The sequence below is a fragment of the Anoplolepis gracilipes genome, chromosome 3, assembly GCF_047496725.1.
Source record: "Anoplolepis gracilipes chromosome 3, ASM4749672v1, whole genome shotgun sequence".
In the NCBI taxonomy this organism is placed as follows: Eukaryota; Metazoa; Arthropoda; class Insecta; order Hymenoptera; family Formicidae; genus Anoplolepis; species Anoplolepis gracilipes.
The window spans coordinates 13,196,999-13,218,857 of record NC_132972.1 but is presented as its reverse complement, the minus strand read 5'-3'; the positions used below and the strand labels follow the sequence as shown (position 1 = coordinate 13,218,857).

Below are 21,859 nucleotides of genomic sequence, written 5' to 3'. Positions count from 1 at the left end.
ATTTTGACTGTGATAAATGGTCCTTCGTAGTAATTATTTGTAAAGCAGGAAGATCGAGATCGTTATACATAATTGCGATAATAAGTTTTCTTACGTTATCGATACACTAGTAGAAGAAAATGTAAAGATACATATCTTTACATTAATTACGATACCCGTTCCGGAACCGCCACGCCATGCTAGGTTGCGTGAATCTTCCCGATTCTCATTTTTTTTTTTTTCATAATTGAAAGATAGAAACTCGATACCTCCATAGGTAGTTAATCACCGGGAGACCGTTGATGGGTACTCGATTTGACATACGCGCGCGTTCACGACCGCTCTCGATTAATCACGTCTTTCGTTTCGGCGGCTAAAAAGTCATGAATATAAATCAGTAACGAAAAGAAACACACTTCCCTCGAGCGCGAACCAAACAGCGAAACGTTGTAAATATCGTTAGACTGTCAGTGCGAAGCCGTAATCGACTACAATGTTGTCATTCGATACAAAAATCTCTTCCTGGAGCACTTGGAACCAGTTTATTCGCCGCGCAAGTTTGTAAGATCTCTTTTTTTCTTCTGAATTTTTTTCATTCTCCGACTAATGGACCCCGGATATCGAGTAAGACGAATAGCGATAAATTAATATATCCAAATAAGATGTTTTTAGAAATTTTTTGAATCTAAAAACATTATTCGGGACTTTTTTTATTGCGCTCATTTAGCACAAACACTCAAAAGCATCAGCTGAAATAATAATAATCGCACGGCTCTCATATGTGAGATTTATGATTCAAATTAGCTTGCTAACCGTTAATCCACGTAAGAAAAATTTATATGATGCATACACATTATGAGTTCTCTTATTGGAAAATAAAAGACTTGAAAAGCAGAATATGCTGATGCATCGTTTTGTCGTTTTATATTAATATCTGTCTACACTATATCGCTTATTATAAATTTATAGGTCATCGTGCGGTGTAGTTACACCGCGCAATTTTTCATCCCAGTTTTCGTCGATAACGATCATGGATTTTATCCCGCTTCATCATACTTCACGAACTTTCGATAATCGTTCGTGCTTGAGGCCTTTCTCGAGAAAATTTCCACATGGGAGTGTTCGTGCATTTCTAATCGTACATCTTTAGAGCAACAAAATTGCGTTTTACACAGATTTATGTCACCATAATTTTTATACCTTCACTCGACAGCTTTCCTTCCGTATTGGAAATTAATAGTGCAATTACTATGCATATATTAATCTGAGAATCCGAGATTCCGTGTCGCGCGCTTTATGATAACTCTAGACACATATTCTTCAAATAAGAAATTACTGAATGTACAATATACATCATTAAATAAAAGAAAAAGAAGAAAAAAAAAAAGATTATATACACAATATTTCTTTCTACATAATTCAAGATTAAAAATGCCTAATATAAAATTTTCTCTACAAAGTATATAAATTTCATAAGGAATGTTCCTTCTCCTTATCTCGCGCCATGACTAATTACTGTCAGAAAATGAAGTACATCGTTGCGTCGAAGCGTCGATCGAAGAGAAGAGGGTCGAGATCGGATCTTTGACAACGATCGGCGATTGCGAGAATACGCACTCACGCGTGCAAGTATGAAAGACACGCGAGAGAGAAAAAGAAAAGGGGCAGGGAGAGAAGGTGAAAAGAGAATAAGAGAGAGAGGGAGAGAGAGTGAGAGAAAGAGAGAGAAAGAGCCCATGGATGAACATGGCAGGAGAGGGAAGTCGCTAAACGGCATTCCAAGCGGACCATCCAACGCCACCCAACGGTAACCAACGCATGACGCCCTTATCTTACCACACGTTACCGCGCTTTTCCTTGCGTCGCCTTTACCTCAGTTAACGGATCGTCTACGAGCGACGGAGGATGGTGTTGTGAACACGCTACCGCGCCGCCAAATTGTCGCTCGTTTGACATCCTACCTTTATGGTAGATATAAACGAGTGGCACCTTGTAAATTTTATATCCTGTTGAAAGTATGAAATCTTTTTCGTGTGACTTTTTTTTCTCGCGCTAAACCGGAATTATCCGGACATTTCTTGCTAAATAAAAGGTAAAGATTCCCTCAGACTCTCTTGATAATAGTAAGGAATGTGGCACTAAAAAAATATTCGTTTTGGCGGTCAAATTAAAAGTGCTACAGTAGGTAGGTGTATAATAATAATAATAATTTTTGCAAAATTGTATCTACGCATATTGAATTGAATCAAATAAAATGTAAGTAATTAAATTTAATTAACGTTATAATTATTTTTCACAAACATTACTATTTGTGCGATAGGAAAAAGGAACAAAGAGAGCAAGAGAGAGAAAAGAGAGATACGTGTGTTGCTTATTGTAATAGTTATTTAAATCGATAAAAATTAAAGCCAAAATCATTGAAATATTATACACAAATTTTATATCGCAGATAAATGCTTGTTAATAAATAACTAGAGACTTCCCAAAAATTTTTAATCAAATATAATAATTTTCCTCTAGAAAGATTTCATAATAATCCGGACTAATTAGAATCATTTAGATAAAATTATTCATATATCAAGTGTAAAACATTTTTCAATATTAATGTGTAATTAATATCTAATTAAATTCATTTTCACAACTCTTATTAGACTCCTATTCACAACTCTTATTTATCATGTTTACGATTTTTTAACTTTTCTCGCTGCTGGCATTTTCCCTCAGGCTATCTGAAATTTCCGCTTTTACTCGCTTATCAGTATTTTGATTGCTAAAACTGTAATTACAGGGATGTCCGTCCGCAAAATTTTGCCCATACATGCCGTGCTTCGATCATTCGCGGCATTCAACAATGATATTCACCGTTAATTCGATGACGACGTTAATGGACGATGTTGCGCGCGCGCGCGAGCGTGTGTGTGTGTGTGTGTGTGTGTGTCTGTTTTTTTTCGCGGCACGAACACGCGCGCGCATTAAACTCGCATATATACGGCAGAAGGTAGAGGCAGAAGTCCGGTCCAGAGGGTTCAAGCTAACGGGACTAAAGTCGATTGTGATTACACATGTGTGTATGTGTGTTCGCGCGCGTGCGGTTACACGTGAGACACACGTGAGCGCGCGTCTCGTCAATTCTGAAAAGAAATATTTGTATGGAGGAATTTTTAATATATGTGTTTCATAAAATATAAAATATTGCAATCACCCAATTTATTGAACATGAACCCTCTGTGTAAGTAAAAGGTCGCTTAAAAATAATCACGTACAAATAAATTATATTTAAGTACAATAAGATATTATTCAAGACAATCATCATTTCATTAAGTATTTTATCTAATAAGTGTCTTTTTGATAATCTTTTACACAATTATATGTTTTTGCAATATTTTATGACATATAAAATATCGTTATCTATGACAAGCATGTCAGCTTTGAGTTTGTCATGATGCAATTACACGCGAAAATGTAAACTGATGTACTGATATTTAACAACTAACACGAACAAGTAGGATATGGTAACGCAACAACATACGTTGTATCGTGATGATTATTATGCTAGAAATTATACTAGTGATTGCGTAGTGAGGCTTTGTATTATTCAATATCATAAGTCACAGTATAAATTTCGAATTACATATAATTTTTTAATTTTTGTATAAAAATAAAGATCTAATCATGGATATAAATAAAATATCATGATGTTTGTAAAATAAATTCTCGCAATTACCAAGACTGTAGAGTTTAAGTGCAGCTTTTAGATACTGTCCCTTTCCACATGTAACATACCGTAATAATATTTCAACCAATGACATGTCATGATTGGTATATACCCGATCCCATGTAATTCAAGTAAAGTCACTATATGTGACTTGTCGGTTCGCATTTTACAACAAAAAAGATACCGATATTATAATACTTGCTATGAGTATTAACAAAAACGAAAGACCACTATTATTTACAATTAAACAGACAGTTAAGTCAGACGCGCAAAAGTTAGTTCTAGTTTCTTCAATCAATTTTATCGTTAACCTAGTATTGATTAATAGAACATAGACAAGTTTTTTTTGATGGTGGTTTTGCCGATGCTTTCGTCGGTAATATTCTTTAGCGATTTCTCAACTGCTAATTAGATCGTGTTATGTTAATGTATGGCACGCACACTTGTTTGGCCATGTAATCTAATGCGAGAAGAGAAAAAGAGAGAGAAAGAGACAGAAAGTGTAGTCATTTAAGTCTTTACGATGATCACTGTCAGCATTGGTGATTATTAACGTAATTATCTTGAATAGCCGATAATAATCAATCACTGTCGATATTCGACGATGGAATAATTTCGAACGTTTCTCATAATTTCTGATTAAATTAAATTTACAATTGCTTTTATAATTTTTTTATTCTGTTTAATAGTATAATATGTTTAAAAAATTCCGATATATTTCTCATAGAAATTTCCTCCGATTATTTTATACAATTACTAATTTATCATTATGATCAAAAAGAAAACTTTTCTCAATCGTATTCAAAAACTTAATTGACAAAAATTTATATCCAAAAACCTATAAAAAAAAAAACATAATCAATGAATCTGTATGTTTATCTCTCACGTTTTTCGGATTATTTGTGCCTGCAAGGTTCACAGTACAAAATGTAAACACGCACACGAGCAGTATACGCGCGTCCACCACGCTACATGCGTTGCATATAGACTTGGCTTCAATCTGTAGGATGTTGCAACAGCCCGCCAAGCAGCCACGTAAAGTCGTATAATCCGACCAGCATCAATTAGATCGTGTTATGCTAATATCGCCCATACGTACGTACCAGCGACCAATCATTTCACGACCCGTAGGCGGCCGGCTACCATAATCCCAAGTGGACGGCTGCTGTTAGGAACGGGAGACAGAGACGAAGCGAGAGAGACAGGTGTGCACTGTGGTAGGTGGATCTGTTATGTGGCGAGGAACATTGTTACGAGGATTAGCGATTTGCTTTCGAACTGAATCCCTGTCGGATGCAGTTTGGACAATCTCGGACTTTATCGCTATGCGAAGGGAGAAGACCGGATGTACTATGATAAAGTTAACGTAGATATATGTAAGTATTAGCATCCGCTAAATATTTGCATAAAATTATATGTAATATTGTATTGTATTTCATGCCTATTATACGTGAATTATAAATGTTTAACTTACAATTAGACAATATATAAAACAAACATGACTAAATAACATTCTATTTTTTTATCTGCAATTATTTCATATTATATTAATAATTATTAAATATCACTATTGATATTGTTTTATCTAATAACCATCGAAAATATTAAACGGATAATGTTAGTAGTTGAAAAACAACCGATTCTCTATTATTTACAATATTATATAAAATTCTCATTAGATTATCAACATTTAATTAACTTAATTCAATAACTGATTTAATTATAAATATTTTATATACAAGTTTGCACATACGATAAGTTTATCCGAATTCAAAATCTATAATTCTAATTAAACTTTTTCGAAATACTTTCACCAAAGTCGATCTCCACTGCACTGCCATCGGCGATTATCAGAATATCAACAATGAGAGAACAGCATTCGCGTCAAGATGTAAAGATACTCAAAGGATACGTGTCAAGATAATCGAAAGAGTAGGAAGAACAGGACGAGCGAAAGTTCATGGCTGGCACTTTTTCTTTTAATCGTGATAACGTTCGCTCGCGTGCGCGAATACCGTTGCAAACTGTCTAGTACAATCTGCAATACAAGCTCATATTAAAACGAGCATTGCACATAAACATTCAGAATGAGAGATTAATCGCATCTGCTGATAATTCAACTACGCTATTTATTAATTATCGCGTGAACAATTAATTAAGTCGTTTCTACGACTTGAGAGATCTGTTGCATCGACAGCTATGATCGATACCTCATTAATAACGATCTCCGGAGTGAAATCTGACAAGTCGCACCGCGCATATACATGTGTATTCTTGCGACATTACTTATTAGAAAAATAGATCAAGATACTCAAAAATATGGAGAGCGAAGAGAATTGCGGAAAACACAGGAATACGTTGCAAGAATTACTTGAAGGACGCGCGGATCGTAAGAACTGCGTATTAACAAAGTATGCTAATAAAAAGTGATCTTGCTTGAATATGCATTGCGTGCCTGACTTGCATCTTGCATCCGTAATTCACGCGTTTTATCGTGTTGCATCAATAACAGCGTGCATCGAGATAATTTGTAGATAACAACATACGGTATATCTTAGATACTAATTAACGTATCTCAAATTGAAATGGTGTTAAGGAAATTTCTTTGCACATTCTCCATTACTTTATCGCGATACATATTTGTTCTCGAAACAAAATAAAATAAAATAATATAGTGCAAAACACATAAGTCAGGTCTTTAACCAAAAAGACATGACAGCAAAAAGATTTCGCATTAATGCGAGTGATTGTTGTTTGTCACGTTGACAATTGAATGCATATGCAGCGCGGTTATATTTGTTGAACCATTTGATGAATAATTATAAATCAAATCAATTGATCAAGCACGCGTATCGTTCAATCGTATCGATAAATAAGATAGCCTCCAAACGGGCGATTATTTCTATTATGAAAACATATATGTAATATTGTTTTGTAATATATTGTGTTATATATATATATACATATATTTGATATAATAATAAAAATCTAAAATTATAATTATTTAAGAGGAAAAGAAAAAGCAATGGAATTTCAAAAAATCTTAAAATTCTAAAAAATTTTTCATTTTACTCTTTCCCATAAAAACCTAAAGCAAAGTATAGCCTATACTAAATTAACAAAAATATGTTGTTTTAGTGTATAAATTTTATTGACTTATTGTTAGATTATTTTTAAACGGTGGGTTTTATTCTTATCTTTCTCTTTAATTTATGACTATTGGGATATTCACATCGACTCAGTGGCTGTAACAATTTTTATTAAATTTTATAATATTCAGTGAAATGGTATCAAATGTCCGTCTCGGACTTTCTGATAAGGACTATAATATCGGCAAATATTCTCGAATGGTGAACAGTTGTTGCTGTTTATTCACGATATTGCGGAAGTGTAGCGAGAGGCGCGTATTGTTAAATCAAAGAAGGAATCAGAAAATGCGTCGATATTTCTTATACCGTAGCCAAGTCACGCTTGATTCCGTTCATGGAATCTCTGAATAACAACATTTCGTCGATAAAAAATATTTTTATGCTAATAAATAAAACACAAGAATACACTGAGAGTTTAACATTAATAAGAAATTATATACTTGAGAGGAAGTAGTTGTAATCTCTTATGGATCAGTTTTTAATTTCGTTTTACTCGTGTCGTAAATAATCAATTAATGACAGAATACACATTCAGAGATATATCTTCCTAACAAGAAAAAATTTTGATAAATTTTACTTTATCAGAAAAGAATCTATCTCAATAAATTATAAACGTTGTTTATGAATTAATATAATCGTGTTAACGTTACGTAACATATTTCAAAATACTTAAAAAAACCATGAAAACAATTTTTTTAAATCTCAGAGCGATTTCAGCAATCTTTGTTTTTTTTCTTTTTTAATCTGTGATTTTAAATCCATATTTTATTATAATATATTTTTATTTAAAAAGAAAACAAATGATATAAATTCTTCATGTTTGAAAATACGCGATTAAATTAATTAGCAAAAATTAAATTAACGCTCTTATAAATTGAATTGGATTTGGGTTGAATTAAAGCGAAATTCGCACGCGAGAGCGTATTTCGCGGGAAGCGCGATCGTCAACGTAGAGAATCACATGTTGTAGCGCCTCGTCGAAGGCCTCGATCGATCGGTTTTGACCGAGAGAGACGCACTGAACACCCGCCTACTCGAACCGGTAACAGGTTCCACGCCCTGCGTCGTACAGCCGGGCAATACTAAACATCCACGCACTACGTGGAATCGAACCCAACGTACGAGCGTGCGTGTGCGTGCACGTGGACACGACCCGGGACAGGACCAGCCTCATGTTTAAATACATGCGGCGAAACATAGGCACAGGTTATCTACGTAACATGCCGACGGGTATAGGCCGACATGTGCAGGTGCTTTCCAAGTGCTCGCGGCGATACATAAAGTATCCCGCGCCCAACGAGACAACCCTCGAAGGTGAAAGAGCACTTTTCGGAACGAACGGCGTGGCGCATTGCTGCTTCCGCATTACAAGAAGATAAACGCGTTCTCGATTACGTCCTATGTCGCGGATTCGCCGGGAGGTCAAAAACCAACTCGAGCGATCACTCGAGCGATCCCTCTACTGATCGTTCGAGCGTTCGCTACCGCAAACATGAATAAAAAGCAAAGTAAAAACACGCATCTCTACGTGTATTGCTTATGATGCAAATATAGTATAGTAGATGTAATACATATATAAACATATGTAATAGATACAGAGTGTCTACTCAATCTTTTAAAAAAAAATTCCCTGATTTTCCACGTTTTTTTGTACAAAATTCCAAACAAAGAGAATATATTCAAGATTTGTTGGTGCAACTTCCTAAAATAAGTTTTTTACGAAGAAAAATCTAAGTGCTAGATTTGCAAATGTACTGAAAAAAACTAACAGCATTCATAAAATAAATATTTTTTTTTACTTGCATAACATTTTCATTACAATAAATTAAAAAAAAAAAATGGTTATCGGTGGATTATTTATAATATAAAAAATTAAGAAAACTTTTAAAAAATTCCCTGAATCTCATTAAAATTCCACGAGAATTTCCTGATTTCTCCAGATACAAAAGAAATCCCTGAGAATTTCATGTTTTCCCAGGGAGTAGACACTTTGTAGATGTTACGCAAAATGCTTTGTGACTTTACTACAGCATCCGGGATCTCTGCTGTACGATTTAAAGATCCTGATATCGAGTTAAAAAGAATTTTGAATCACAGTAAAAGATACACGTATCACGGGATCAATTGTAACGTAAATCGGCTTTTCATACGCACTTTGCTCGTTGATATCTGAATTTACGTGCGCGAGGCGCATGTAAGGCCCGACATATATTGGACAGAGCTACTTAAATTCGCGCGCGGGTGCGTAATACGCCGACGTATGCGTACACAAGCGCAGGTGGCTTTCAGACGCAGGCAGCAACGCATAAAATATATCTGCGAGGCACTCCCGAAGGTGAAAGAGCATTTTTCAGGACACACAACCGAGAGACTTCCGTGTGAACGTGACACGCGTGTTCATACGACACGGCAGCATTTTATACGACGATCCGCTTTCATCCGCGGACTTTTTAATCGGGATACGGAGCTGCTGGTCTTTCTCTGCAAACCCTTCCGCAATCTTTCCGCATACTCTTTAAAAATTGTTCACCTGTGACGTATACATGCCAATTTCCAATGATTTATATACATTATTGTCTTTTATAACGTCATTTGTTAAAAACATCATCTTGTATGAAAAATAATATATAATTAAATTCGCATAATATTTCTGAGCTTGTACTTTCAGTGCCTTTGTATCGCGCATACTTTCTCCATATCTATATAATCTCTATTTCATTCTCTCTCTTCCTTCGTCGCTGTCTTGAAAAATATTGTCTTAACTGTGAGCGGTAATTTCGTAGAACTCTCACGAGAGAACCCTCGCGATTTATAATTCATATTACACGAATCTCTATGAGTCATGTTTATACGCACACATCTGTAAGATCATCGTGGTAGGATCCCAAAGTAGGACGCCAAAAGGTTAACGGTTACATCCGTGTGTATAAGACTATCGATAGTGTCGAATTGAGAAGATTCGTCTGAAACAATGTGTACCATTCAAGGCTAATCGAACTGCGAATTGTAACGAAGTGAAACGACTTCAATTTCATAGAATGATTAACAGTAAGCCAAAAGGTGAAATCGCACCGACAAAAAAATCATCGCGTAGAAAGCTATAGCGTGTAATGATGAAATTAATTCAAAGAACTGATTCGCAATCGTGGAGAAGATTAGCCGATCATTAAAAACATAATTAATCGAGCTTCTAAATAAGCTTATTATTGCACGATAATATGTGAAATTTCTTGATGAGCTTCTCGTGATAAAAGTAAGCTTCCTCGTGGAATTATTCAAATCTAATATTTATGATATTGATTCCAATTAAATAATGATTCAGATGGAATTAATTTAATTAAATTAATCTCGATTTAAAGCGTCGAGTTTCATCGTAATAACGGGAGTTGTAATACAATATGTAAATAGAGAAAATCAAATATATGATATTCTCGTAATTATTGATAGCATTTGATTGATTTAATTGATAACATTGAAAACAATATACATGACAGACAATATTAATTTATAATGAAAAATTAATAATTTTAATAGTTATTATAATTGTCAAATTATATGGCGAATTATATTGTATTATAAAATAATCACATGTGCATCTGTAAATTTCTAACTTATAATGTTTGCAAGTTTGTTTCCCGTTCGCTCATTATTTGAACGCGTTGTCAGGCGCTCGTCTTTTCTTTGACGTTTCGCTACGCAGGTAATTTGGATCCAGAAAACTTAGTAATTACTATGTAAATCGGCCCCGCTTTATTAAGGTCATAATGTATGCGTCTTATTTCGTGCTTGTTACCGCATACCATGCACACAAACACGTCCGCCAAATTATTCTGTACGTGCGGGTATAATTTGCAAGTTATCGGGAGCGGTCGTTTCGGGATTATAATATAGTGAATAAAGTTGACGGTTCATTAAAAAAAGTCAGCATTGGCGTTAACTAGGCGTGTTAACTGAATCTGATGGAAGATTATACAAGCTATAGTACAAAATGATTCTGATGCGAAAAAAATCAATATAATTTCTGTGACATTTTCCTTTCGATGGACTTTTGATCTAGCACACGTACGGGAAGATAAAAAGTTAAGTTTCATCTTTTACATATTTTAAGGTAACGTGCTGTCAGATGCCTCTGAGCGTCAATCAGGTTATGCATATATTGAATAACTGAGCAATGATGACGCCATAAATTTTAATAAATTTGTAAATTACATCGAACGTAGAAATCTTAATTTGGAATCATAATAATTATTAAGAAAATTACTCTTATAATCTTTTTATTTGCTCAATTTTAAATGATTATTAAAAGTCCGTGATATTTTCGCAATATTTATAGCACAAAAAGTGGCTGTATTATCTGATGATAATATAATCGTGAGATGCAAAAATTGAGAAAACTGGATTGTGTTACCAAATACTGCACGTAAAACGCACTTACAATTAGATGACAAATACAGCAGCATAATGAAGCGGATGCTTAAAAACTTATAAATATAGCTTTTTTATTTCACATTGTCCATGAAATTTTTATATTACTTTTTTCCTAAATATATTTAATAAAAATTGCTTTTCCTAAGAGACATTTAAACATTCTGAAGCAATAAAATTTGACGTCTTAATTAAATTGAAAAAACAAGTGCTAGGAAAAAAATAGTTATATTTTTAAATTTATTTTGAACACTCGTGCAACTTGAGAATAATATAACAAACAAAACAGAAAACGCAGAAAATATTATTTATTTATGACCTGTACATTAATGTCACAAGACAAAAATCGCGTCCGTCATAAAAATAATCGTTTTATAGTTAAAAACGCTGCACATTTTATAACACGCTTAAACGCTCTTAATCTTCTTATCCAATTTTAGCAAAGCTGTCATTCTCCGTCGTAAACGAGAATGTCAGTTAATTTTGTCCTCGTTTCACGTAGCGGAATGACGAAAAACTGCCACGAAATCCGGGCTCTAGTCGCCTTTCAACAAGGATGGAGTGCAAAGCGCACGCAATAAAACGGCCACGAGCGGCCCGCGGCATAACCCGTTGTTGCGGATTAGCAAAGAAACTGAGGACTGCAAAAAGTTTTACGGCGACTCTTACCCCGCGTTTATTATCTTTCGCGCGCAACACACATACTTTAGCGGCCGAAGTTACGTTTAGTTAATATTCCCCCGTGTCGCGTTGCAGATCGAGCCGTTAGAGCGTGATCACTCGGTGGAATATTATTTACACATAACGACGATCAAGAGAGATTCAAGAATTATTATTCCCTAAAGATCACGCGAAGTTAAACAGGTAACCTTTTCGTTGCCATTCATTAAACGTGGCTCCTCTCTCTGAAGAGGACTATCGGATAAAAATTCAACTGCAATTTCAATGTACATATTTTGCCTTTAACCGTTATTTCTGCACGAAAGCTAATGCACAAAATATCAGAAATTGATAGCGAGCTGATGTGCGATCGATGTAAATATTTTGCGACTAGTATTGGATTATTAGCCTTACAGCGAGAGAATTCACTTAATCTCGACTACTTCATATTTCTTCACACAGATTTAAGTAGAACGGACATTCCGCTGCTCGCGATAAGAGCATGGAAGTAATTTAAACGACAGATTGCCATATCACGATGCATTTTACGTTTCATAGTTCAGAAACGGAGCAACTCTGGTTTGCCAAGCGGAACAAGATGCATCGTATATACGAAACATATCGCGGGCTTCTTCTTCATTTATCTTCGCCGATTCTTCCACACGTAAATCATGTGTATACCTAATTCCATCCATAAAGATCCTACTAGAGATCCTACTAGAGAATATAAGTGACACGCGCTGCATCACCGCGTATTTTATGTACATTTAATTGATGCTGTGGTTGCGGACGAAGTGGTCGCGGTCGACGAAAGTGATACCACCAGATGCAACGACGAGATGCAGAATGCAACCGAGTTCGTCGTGAATGAGGCACTATTATTGTATCAACGAAAGATCAATGTATTTCATACTCGCGACGCAATAATAATATTTTAGTGCTCTTAATGAGCGTTTAATAATTGATGACAAAACGTATTTCAAGCTTGTTTCGAAATCTATTCAGATATTCATTGCGTAATCAGAAATAAATAACTTGTATTTACATTGTTATTTCGCGTATATTGTATTTCTTGTATTAACCACCAAAAGGATAAATCTGTATCAAACGATTGATTCAAATCTCGGTTCAAATTACACAGTCATTTTTATTCAATGTCAATATTTTTTAATAATTTTTTTTTAATCTTCATGAATTAACCGAATCTTTAAAAATAATGCAATAAAATTAATTTTAAAATTTACAAAATTTCTACAAAAAGAACAATATTTTTAGAATACTTATAGCAAAATGTCTAAAAGAAAAATAACAGGCTCGCTCTCAGTAACAGAAATCTTAATCTCAACATCAATTTAATCATACCTAATTTGGTTTGCATATTAAAGCGACAGATTCTAATGCGTAGCTTGAAATTATCTTCGTTGCAGATAGCGACCTTGTATTCCAAACGTGAGGGATTAAAATTCATCTCGCATTATCGAAATGCACTATCGGAAGATAAACAGTGATCCCACATTGGCTTAAGTGCGTGATGTTTGCGCTCGTGCAAAGCAGCAAAAAGGCTGAACCAAATAGAGCAACCTACTCTAGCTACCGACCGCGTGGCGGAGATAAAACGGCGGGCGTAATAATATATGACGCCCGTTACGCGTTAGTAAAACGCCTGTTACGCGGATAAATTTGCCGGCTATGTAGTTGTTTATTGGATCCGCTGGAGGTTGCGCCGAAGCTGCGTCTTTGCGTGCGCCGAGTGTGTTTATGCATTCGCCGCGGGATTTTAATCCAGATCTTTATTGTCTTGTGGGGAGAAAAATTTTCGTCTCGCGACAACACAACATTGGCATCGTTAAAAATGCATCGTGTCCTTTTTGAATATCAACGCCCTTATCCTGCCTGCCAAACGAGACTCCGCTCGATTCCGACGCTTTTTCTGGCAAGAGAGGATTTTAGAGTCGCAACTTCGAGGTCCTCGCGAAATATCCGCTTGCACGCTTGGATTATCTCGCCTGACATTTGTACGAATCGCGTTTACAATATTATTTATCTTGATAAAATTTACCTCTCAACGTTTGAAAATTACGTGTAAATAATTTATCAATAAAAATTTCTAATGTCTTTCATATGAAAAATGCAGATCACATATCTACATTTCTGATAATAATAACAAAAAATTATGTTTCTCACTTAAAAATTATCTTTATTATGTAAATAAAGTTATACGTTAAAGTACATATATTTGATATCTAACAGTTTACTACAATATAGTCTTCATCATTAGAATTTCTAACTTGCAGAAAGAATATTTTAGTAGCGAAAATCAACCGATGATTACGCACTTTTTATTATCGCCTATCTGCGTTATTTAGTATATTCCCTCTTAGCAAGTTTCCTGGTTGCCACGTGAGAAATTGAACGCAACGTGGCAATTTCGATAATCGTCCGTAATAACCGCTAAGGCACACCAGTTCTCCTTATATACATAAAGCTAAAATCACGATAATTCTCGTATGATTTTAAGGTTATTATTAAGCAACCATTTCTGCGTAGATATTTATCTACAATTTCATTGTTGCCTTCGTAATGCGTATCGAGAGAAGATCCTCTATAATGACTCAATTCTTATGGAAGAAAAATTCACAAGTACGCGATACTTTTATGTTTACATTATTTCAAAGATCAAGGCATGATTGGAAAAAGTATGATTGTATAAAGAGAAAGCACTATTACTTTTATTAATAGATTATATTCTATTATAAATGTACTTTTATATTAGCATATAATGATACACCAATGTTTTTAATAAAAAATTTAAGTTTGATATATTCTGTTAGAATCTAAAAGTCAAATATGAATGACAAAGGTAATTTAAAATTTGCGAAGAGAACAATATACTGATCGGATGGCAAATAATCTTATATAATACAGAGAATTATAAATGATACTATAATATTGCAATAACAAATGCGGAAACATTCTCACGTTGTAATATATTCACGATGCACAAGAAGATTTTATATTTGATTCAGGAATAGTATATCTCTCGATTAACTGATTTACAAAAAAAAAAAAAAAAAAAAAAAAGATTGTACCGCATATATATAGGATAGTATGATACAGGTTATTTATTTTGTCAGATTCGCCTTCTCTGCACAAACCTGCTTTACCTCTCGGAGATCTAAGCAGAGGATGAAAAGATGAATTAACGAATGAAACCTCGTGTGACCTTGTCTATACTGTGACAGGTTTGAGATGCGCGTATAAATAAAAATTAATTACGCGTAGCTAAAGCTATGATTCTGATGATTCTCATGACGTTATATCATGATCATGGATAATCCACGACGTTTTAATACAGTTATATTACTTAAATAGAAATTGTGTATGAGATAAACAATGTATATTATCTTATATTCATTCGCATCTCAGAGATGTCATTTTTATTTACATTAATATTAAGTATAAAATAAACATAAAAAAACAAGCAAAAATTCCAATAATATTCATACTAAAAAATACTTTCATGTATAAACGAAGTCATATAAATAATATTTAGCTTACCATGAAATTATGACAACGGATTATATTGGAAGAAATACTGCATGTATAAATAATAGAGATAAAGTTACAAACAGTGCATTAAATAACGCATAATTTTAAAAAACAAAAGATTAAATATTGCGATCGTAATACAGATCGTAATTACAGATCATTATTTTAAAGTTTCTAAAAGTTTATTATGTAAACGACAAAGGCCAATTAAATGCTTTTTTTTTTCTTCCTTTTCGCAAACAAGTACTAATGTAAAGTGTGATTCTCTCTTTCTTCCATTAACGTTTTTTTTTTTTGGTCGACGTTGATGCGAGTTCGTGAACAAGGCGGACGACGTCAATAACCGGAAGCGCGTAATTTCACTCTGATCGATCGTCCTTTCAGCGACGTTACCGTAATCATCTATCCTCGGATAGATCGCATTGGAAATAGCATGCGCAATCGGCGGTATATAGTATATTATCACTCACTGAGAATTTCAAGCGCTATCTTTAGGAGTTGCCAACAATATATCACCGCACATGGTCGCCACACACCACCTATCATTATCCGCGATGCCAGGGGTGATTTATCTTCGGTCTTTAGAGACTACCGCGTTTCGAACTTAAATTTTTCCACAGGCAGTCATTATCCGCGAACGAAAGTCAGGGACACTCGTCACACGCGAAGCGTTTAAGATTTTACGAAGATTGATCTCCGATTTTAAACAGAGAATTCCGGTTGTCAATCCTCGACTCACTACATGCTGAGTACATACAGAATGTCTCATGAGTCATGATTTTAATTTTACGATAATTCTCAATTTTTCCTAAACTAATTATTACAGCGCGAATAACTTTCAAGTTAAATGTTGGAAAGTGTAACGAATATTTTCTTCGATTTTTCCCTAAGATTAAAATTTGATTTTAAATTTATTAGATTTTTTTTGGAATACCCTGTATGTGTTAATACGCAGTAGATAATTATCGTAGAAAATTGGGACGTGCACGATAATATGAAACATGGAAGATTGACGATATTTTTATTATAATAATATATTTTACAAGAGAATGCCTAATTTTAATTTTATAGGTTGCATTATGGATGATGTTATGGCAGTTTCTCCGTTTAATGGAACAAGGTAACGGCACTCCTATGGTATAATCAGTAACGGGTAATAACATCCAAAGAATAAAAAAAGTAGCAGATGTGTGCAAATGTAATATTTTGAAAGATTTAAATCATCCATCAAAAGAATATATCATCTGCTAATTATGAGACAATATTTTCTCAACGAAAATTCGAACATTATTGACCATTTTAGCAACCTTAATTTGATAGGTTTATATAACGACAATTAAACTTAAAATTTTATTAAAGTTTTAATGGTAATGGTATTAAAATTTTAATCCAAAAATAAAGTAAAAAAACATTCTCATTTATATGCAACTCTAATGTTAAAATTCCTTATTCTCTTTGATATTAATTAACTTGTTAATTATATTTATAAATTTTTGCAAAAGACTAAATTCAACTTAATCAAAATATATTGATTTGAAATTGTATTTAGTAATAGATTTCAACTCTTTTTAACAATTATATCTATTAAATCACAAAAATCAATGCTGTTATTAAATATCAACTCCTAATGTTAAATATCAACAAATATGACAAGATTAATTAATCCAATAATCTTTTATTTTTTTAGATAAATGTCGATAATTATTGTATTAAATGTCATTCATTTATCAGTATTTAAAACATTATTATCATCACGATGGACAGCATCGATATAGAAGCATTTCTCTTCTTTGCATCATCAGTAGGATTACAAGACGAAGTAGATAAAAACGTGTGTAAACGCGCGATAATTGTCTTAATATAAACGTTATTACCCAACGAAAATCGAGTAAACTCTGTTTAATTATTTACCAACGTATTAATTATTGTTGCATGTAAGACTTCCATCTTGATCGGAGAACCGCCAAGTATTAATTATTGAAATTTTATTACGCAACCGACGTATGTAATATAAGAGTTCCTTGTTTCTTACGAATTAAAGTGGCATCTCGTGCGAAGTTGCGAAGTTCGAGCCATCATGCTCTCATGAGGATCGCATACAAGAAAAAGACTCTTCCCCTCGAGTAGACATCTTTATGTATAATATACGTACGTCTTATGGTAACACGTGAAAGGCGCATCAGCTTCACCTTTAAATCGTTAGCGCGAAGGCGATTATTTGCAAGCTATTAAAACTGTCATACTGAAGAATCTTTCGGCGATCAATCGCGGTGTTTACTAGCCTCTTAAACAGGACGACATTATCCACGGATTCGAGGTTCAACGTGCCGGTTTTAGCGCACTATTTTCGGTACTTTCACTTCCTTGATTCTCCGCTGTCAATCAATACGAAATTGAAATGACTATTCGCACGTTAAAGCCGCGATAACGAAGATCGACATACATATTTGCCGATACACATTCGCGACATTCGACATGTCACAACTTTCTCCATACATTTACGCATAAAATCTTTTATTGATGATTCGAGCCTTCACATTTTTTGTTTCGAGAGAAGTAAATATTTAATAACTGTAAAACATGCAATATGCAACTACAATGTGGATGATATCGAGGGACACTGCGAGGCGGAGGTTAATCGTACGTAATCTAAATTTTACCTCACCATAAGTTATTAATCTTGCTGTCAAATTATATTACTAACTATGATTTATCATTATGGTTATATCTTTGCGCACGTTGGCATTAAGATTGCGCGATAATACTACGCTAGAAGTTGGTTATCAAAGTTAAGCAAAGTTGATATTTAAGAACTGAGAGACTTACATACATATTTTACTAGCACATTTTCTACATGTACAAAGATGTTTATCGTTAATAATTTGTCGATACGTATTTACATATTATTGCCTCTTCGTGTGGCAATAAAACTTATAGAACTTATAAAATATTAATATTTCCATCATGCAATGACTTTTACCTTTCTCTTTCTTATAGGATTATCTGTATAGCAAAATTTTTATTTAATCAATTTTATATTTTTTATTATATTTTACTTTTAATTGTTCTTGTATTTATCTTTCGTTTGATTCAACATTAAAGACATTATAGTTCTGTAATTAATGATTAATTTTTTTTTATTTTCGATGAAATAAATCAATTTCCGTCCGTAAAAAATTAACAGTGATTATTAAAATTAGAGAGACAGAAAGAGAAGATCCTAAATTTCTCTTTGAAAAAAAAAAGAAATTACTATTTCTTAAACGAAACGTTCACTGACAAATGTTGTGCTAATCTTCCCTCATCTTATACACGAGGAGCGTGAAGCTTCCTTAGGTAACTTATGGTATCGTTAGATACTGCGAAAGCGCCGATTCCAAGGATATAATTAACGACACGAGCCGAGTCGGTAGCAAGGGTTAATTTTTGCGCTCGCGCTCACCGACTGCAAACGCGGTTAATGGAATCTTGCCGATGCTGTTTCATGGTTGTGGCGGAATCATCGACGTAACTACTACATGTTACATCGAACATTGAGATGCCGGCATCGTCACATCTCAGAATTGCGTCCAGATTTTTCTTGAAACCCGTTTCGCACCTATCACGACCTTATCGGCTTATATCTTACGAAGATGCTGTCTACAAGCTAATCCGCTCGGCCTCGTTTTCTGGTCGATATTTTTGTCGGCACAAATCTTAAGATCGAGAAATGAAGATGCACGAAAGGCAAGCAATACACGACGATCGTTTAATGTGTAAAGAGATTGACAAATTGTACTTATAACAGCATATTTACTGCATGAAAATCTTATCAAATGATTCGAAGTGAGTTACAAATCATGTTGCCACTTGTGTATTTAAAAATTAAAATAATTTCTTGGATTATATAAAAATAAAATAACACATTGATAGTCCTCTGCTAAAAAATTTTGCATCCTTTTTTAGATCAAACTGTTATTAATTAACTGTTATTAATTAACAATGTTAGTGTAAATTAAATGGAATAGCTCTATTTTTCGATTCAAGAAATGTAATGCTTTTCTTTCAATAGCAATATCTTGTAGAACGTAAACACACACATAGACAATAAAACTATTTAATTTATAGAGCTGAGAAAAAAAGCGTAGAAAAACAGTAGAAACGTTTTGAATCATATCAAAACTTTACAATAAAAATACTAATCATACAAGAAGAGCAACTGACGATGCAGATTTGCTAAGGCGCGAAAAAATACGCATTAATGACTGCGTTTTATTGTAGTCGTGGATCTGAGCATCTGATTTGTTGCCGAGTGTCAGAATAGAATACGTTCACAGACTGTGAAACAGGTATAATCATGCGTAGGCGGGCACGTCAGCGACAGCTGTTCTCTCTCTCTCTCTCTCTCTTTCTTTTTCTTTCTTACCACGTGAGAATTTTGTCTCTACACAACATGGTTTGAGACATGTTTGTCATAATGTGACACTAAAGTACATTTGAAAGAAGAAAAGCATTTTCTTATATTTCCGTACGTATTGTGATTTAAAAAATAAAAAAAGAATTATTACTAAAAATATTAGTAAACGCACATCTGTAATGTAAGACATTATTATGTGTACGACGATTGAATAAATATAGTATATTATGTAATTGTATTTACGAAACATATTTGAGCTTGGTATACTTTTGATAAATTCGATATAGTATTATATTATATTAAAAATCACTCGTATTATATATTTTATGCTTTCAATATTTTTAGAAATTTTTCTATGTATATAAGAAATACTAGCGAGAATATCATTATTTTTCCGATTACGATGACACCAGGTATTACGTAATTAAAAATTTCGTATAATGTATAAATTAAATAATATTTTGTCGAGACGAGAAGATACTATAAACTCACGTCGTCTCTATCGTCGTCATCAGGATTCTCCTCGAGAACGAATCCGACCTCATTGTTGTTTCTCGTGAGTGACGGCAGCTTCCTTGGTGTCAGCTCCTCGCCATCCGTGTCTCTTTTCCGCTTGCGATGAGCGTCGAGCGCGGCCTCGTGCTCGTCCAGCATGTCAGTGATCATCAGTTCCGATTTGACGCTTGTCGGGGATACGACTTCGTCCAGTGGTGACATGGTCCGGTCAGTCTCACCGGTTTCCAGAACGGACATGGTTGACATCGGTGTCCGCTGATATTGCCGCTATTTCGCTCGCCGGAATTCGTGCAGATTCGACAAGAGATAGTCATCGGCAGAGACCAAGAGAGTGCGAACCAAGCGCGCACATAGAGCCTCCTTTCACCGTTAAATTTTGTGTGTTTGCGAGTTGGATTGTCGAAAATCCCCAAGGATATTAATTAATTAATCTTGGTTCTTTAATCAAATTGCACCATCATCGCGACGCAACCCGGAAATCGAGCTTGTGCCAGTTTGCTATTTCCGACGACAATGGCGTGTCTTGGTAATGAGAGATACGAGAGGCTTAAAAATTTCAATTCGATGAGTATATGCCTGTACGTTATGCTCGACGACCGATGCGAATATCATCCGCTAATGATCATTTGATGAGAAAGGAATGCGTCGAGGATTCGCTTTCGCTGTAAAACTTTGGCCAATTACTACTGCCGGTAATGTCTATGTATACATTTGTTAAGTTACTTCGTTGACAGTAATCTGTTTTGATTATTCCTTGATAGTATAATGATAGTCCATTAACTGGATAAACTTACTTTATTTAAGAGAAATATCAACAAGTGGTTGCACAGGTTAAACCACAAAATTGTATATATTTAGCGAAATGTCTCGTAACTTGGAGAGGTTTTGCCTTGATTCCGTTTAATTTTCACGTACAACCCAAGCATTAAACTTGCTACCAATTGCGGTAATGCACTTATTGCGATCATTATCATTTAATTAAATCTAATTTCAAGTGTATATGAATATACGATTTTCTCAAATATCTTTAGAGTCAATAAGAGACACAATTAATGCGCTTTTGAAGAACATACGACGTTCTCTTTAAAATTTTTTAAATACTATCACACATTATATCTATTAAATGACATCCATCGTGAAATATTCAAAGTGACAAACTGCAATGGCACTTTTATAATTGTATGTAAATTTACTTGTCAGATGTAACTTTCACTACTTCTGAAGAGTCATCGAGGAAACTGTGCTGTTCTCGGCGCGCGTTATATCCCACTCAATTAAGAGAGCTTAAAACGTCTGTGGTATTTGCGAACAGCTGTCAGCGCGCTGTCTGGCATGAAGCTTCGATATCTCGATCACGTGACGAGGAATTATGCACCGCAATAATCGTTTTAATAATATCTCAGTAATATTGTACGAACAAGATGGGATCATGCTTTACACACAATCACACGTACATGGTATGAACAATAA

General features: G+C 34.3%; 1 protein-coding gene across 7 annotated transcripts in view; it reads right to left on the bottom strand.

The window, feature by feature from the left end:
* The window catches only part of Tfap-2 (transcription factor AP-2), a 208,170-nt gene that overhangs the window by 56,098 nt on the left and 130,213 nt on the right, over nt 1–21,859 (bottom strand). Inside the window, exon 1 of one of the 7 annotated variants that reach the window (XM_072887843.1) lies at nt 20,366–20,635. The exons of the other annotated variants lie outside the window; for them this stretch is intronic. Within the exon in view, the coding sequence (XP_072743944.1) occupies nt 20,366–20,635 (270 nt within the window). Of the gene's footprint in view, nt 1–20,365; nt 20,636–21,859 lie in introns of those variants that run through there. 7 annotated transcript variants of the gene reach the window in all.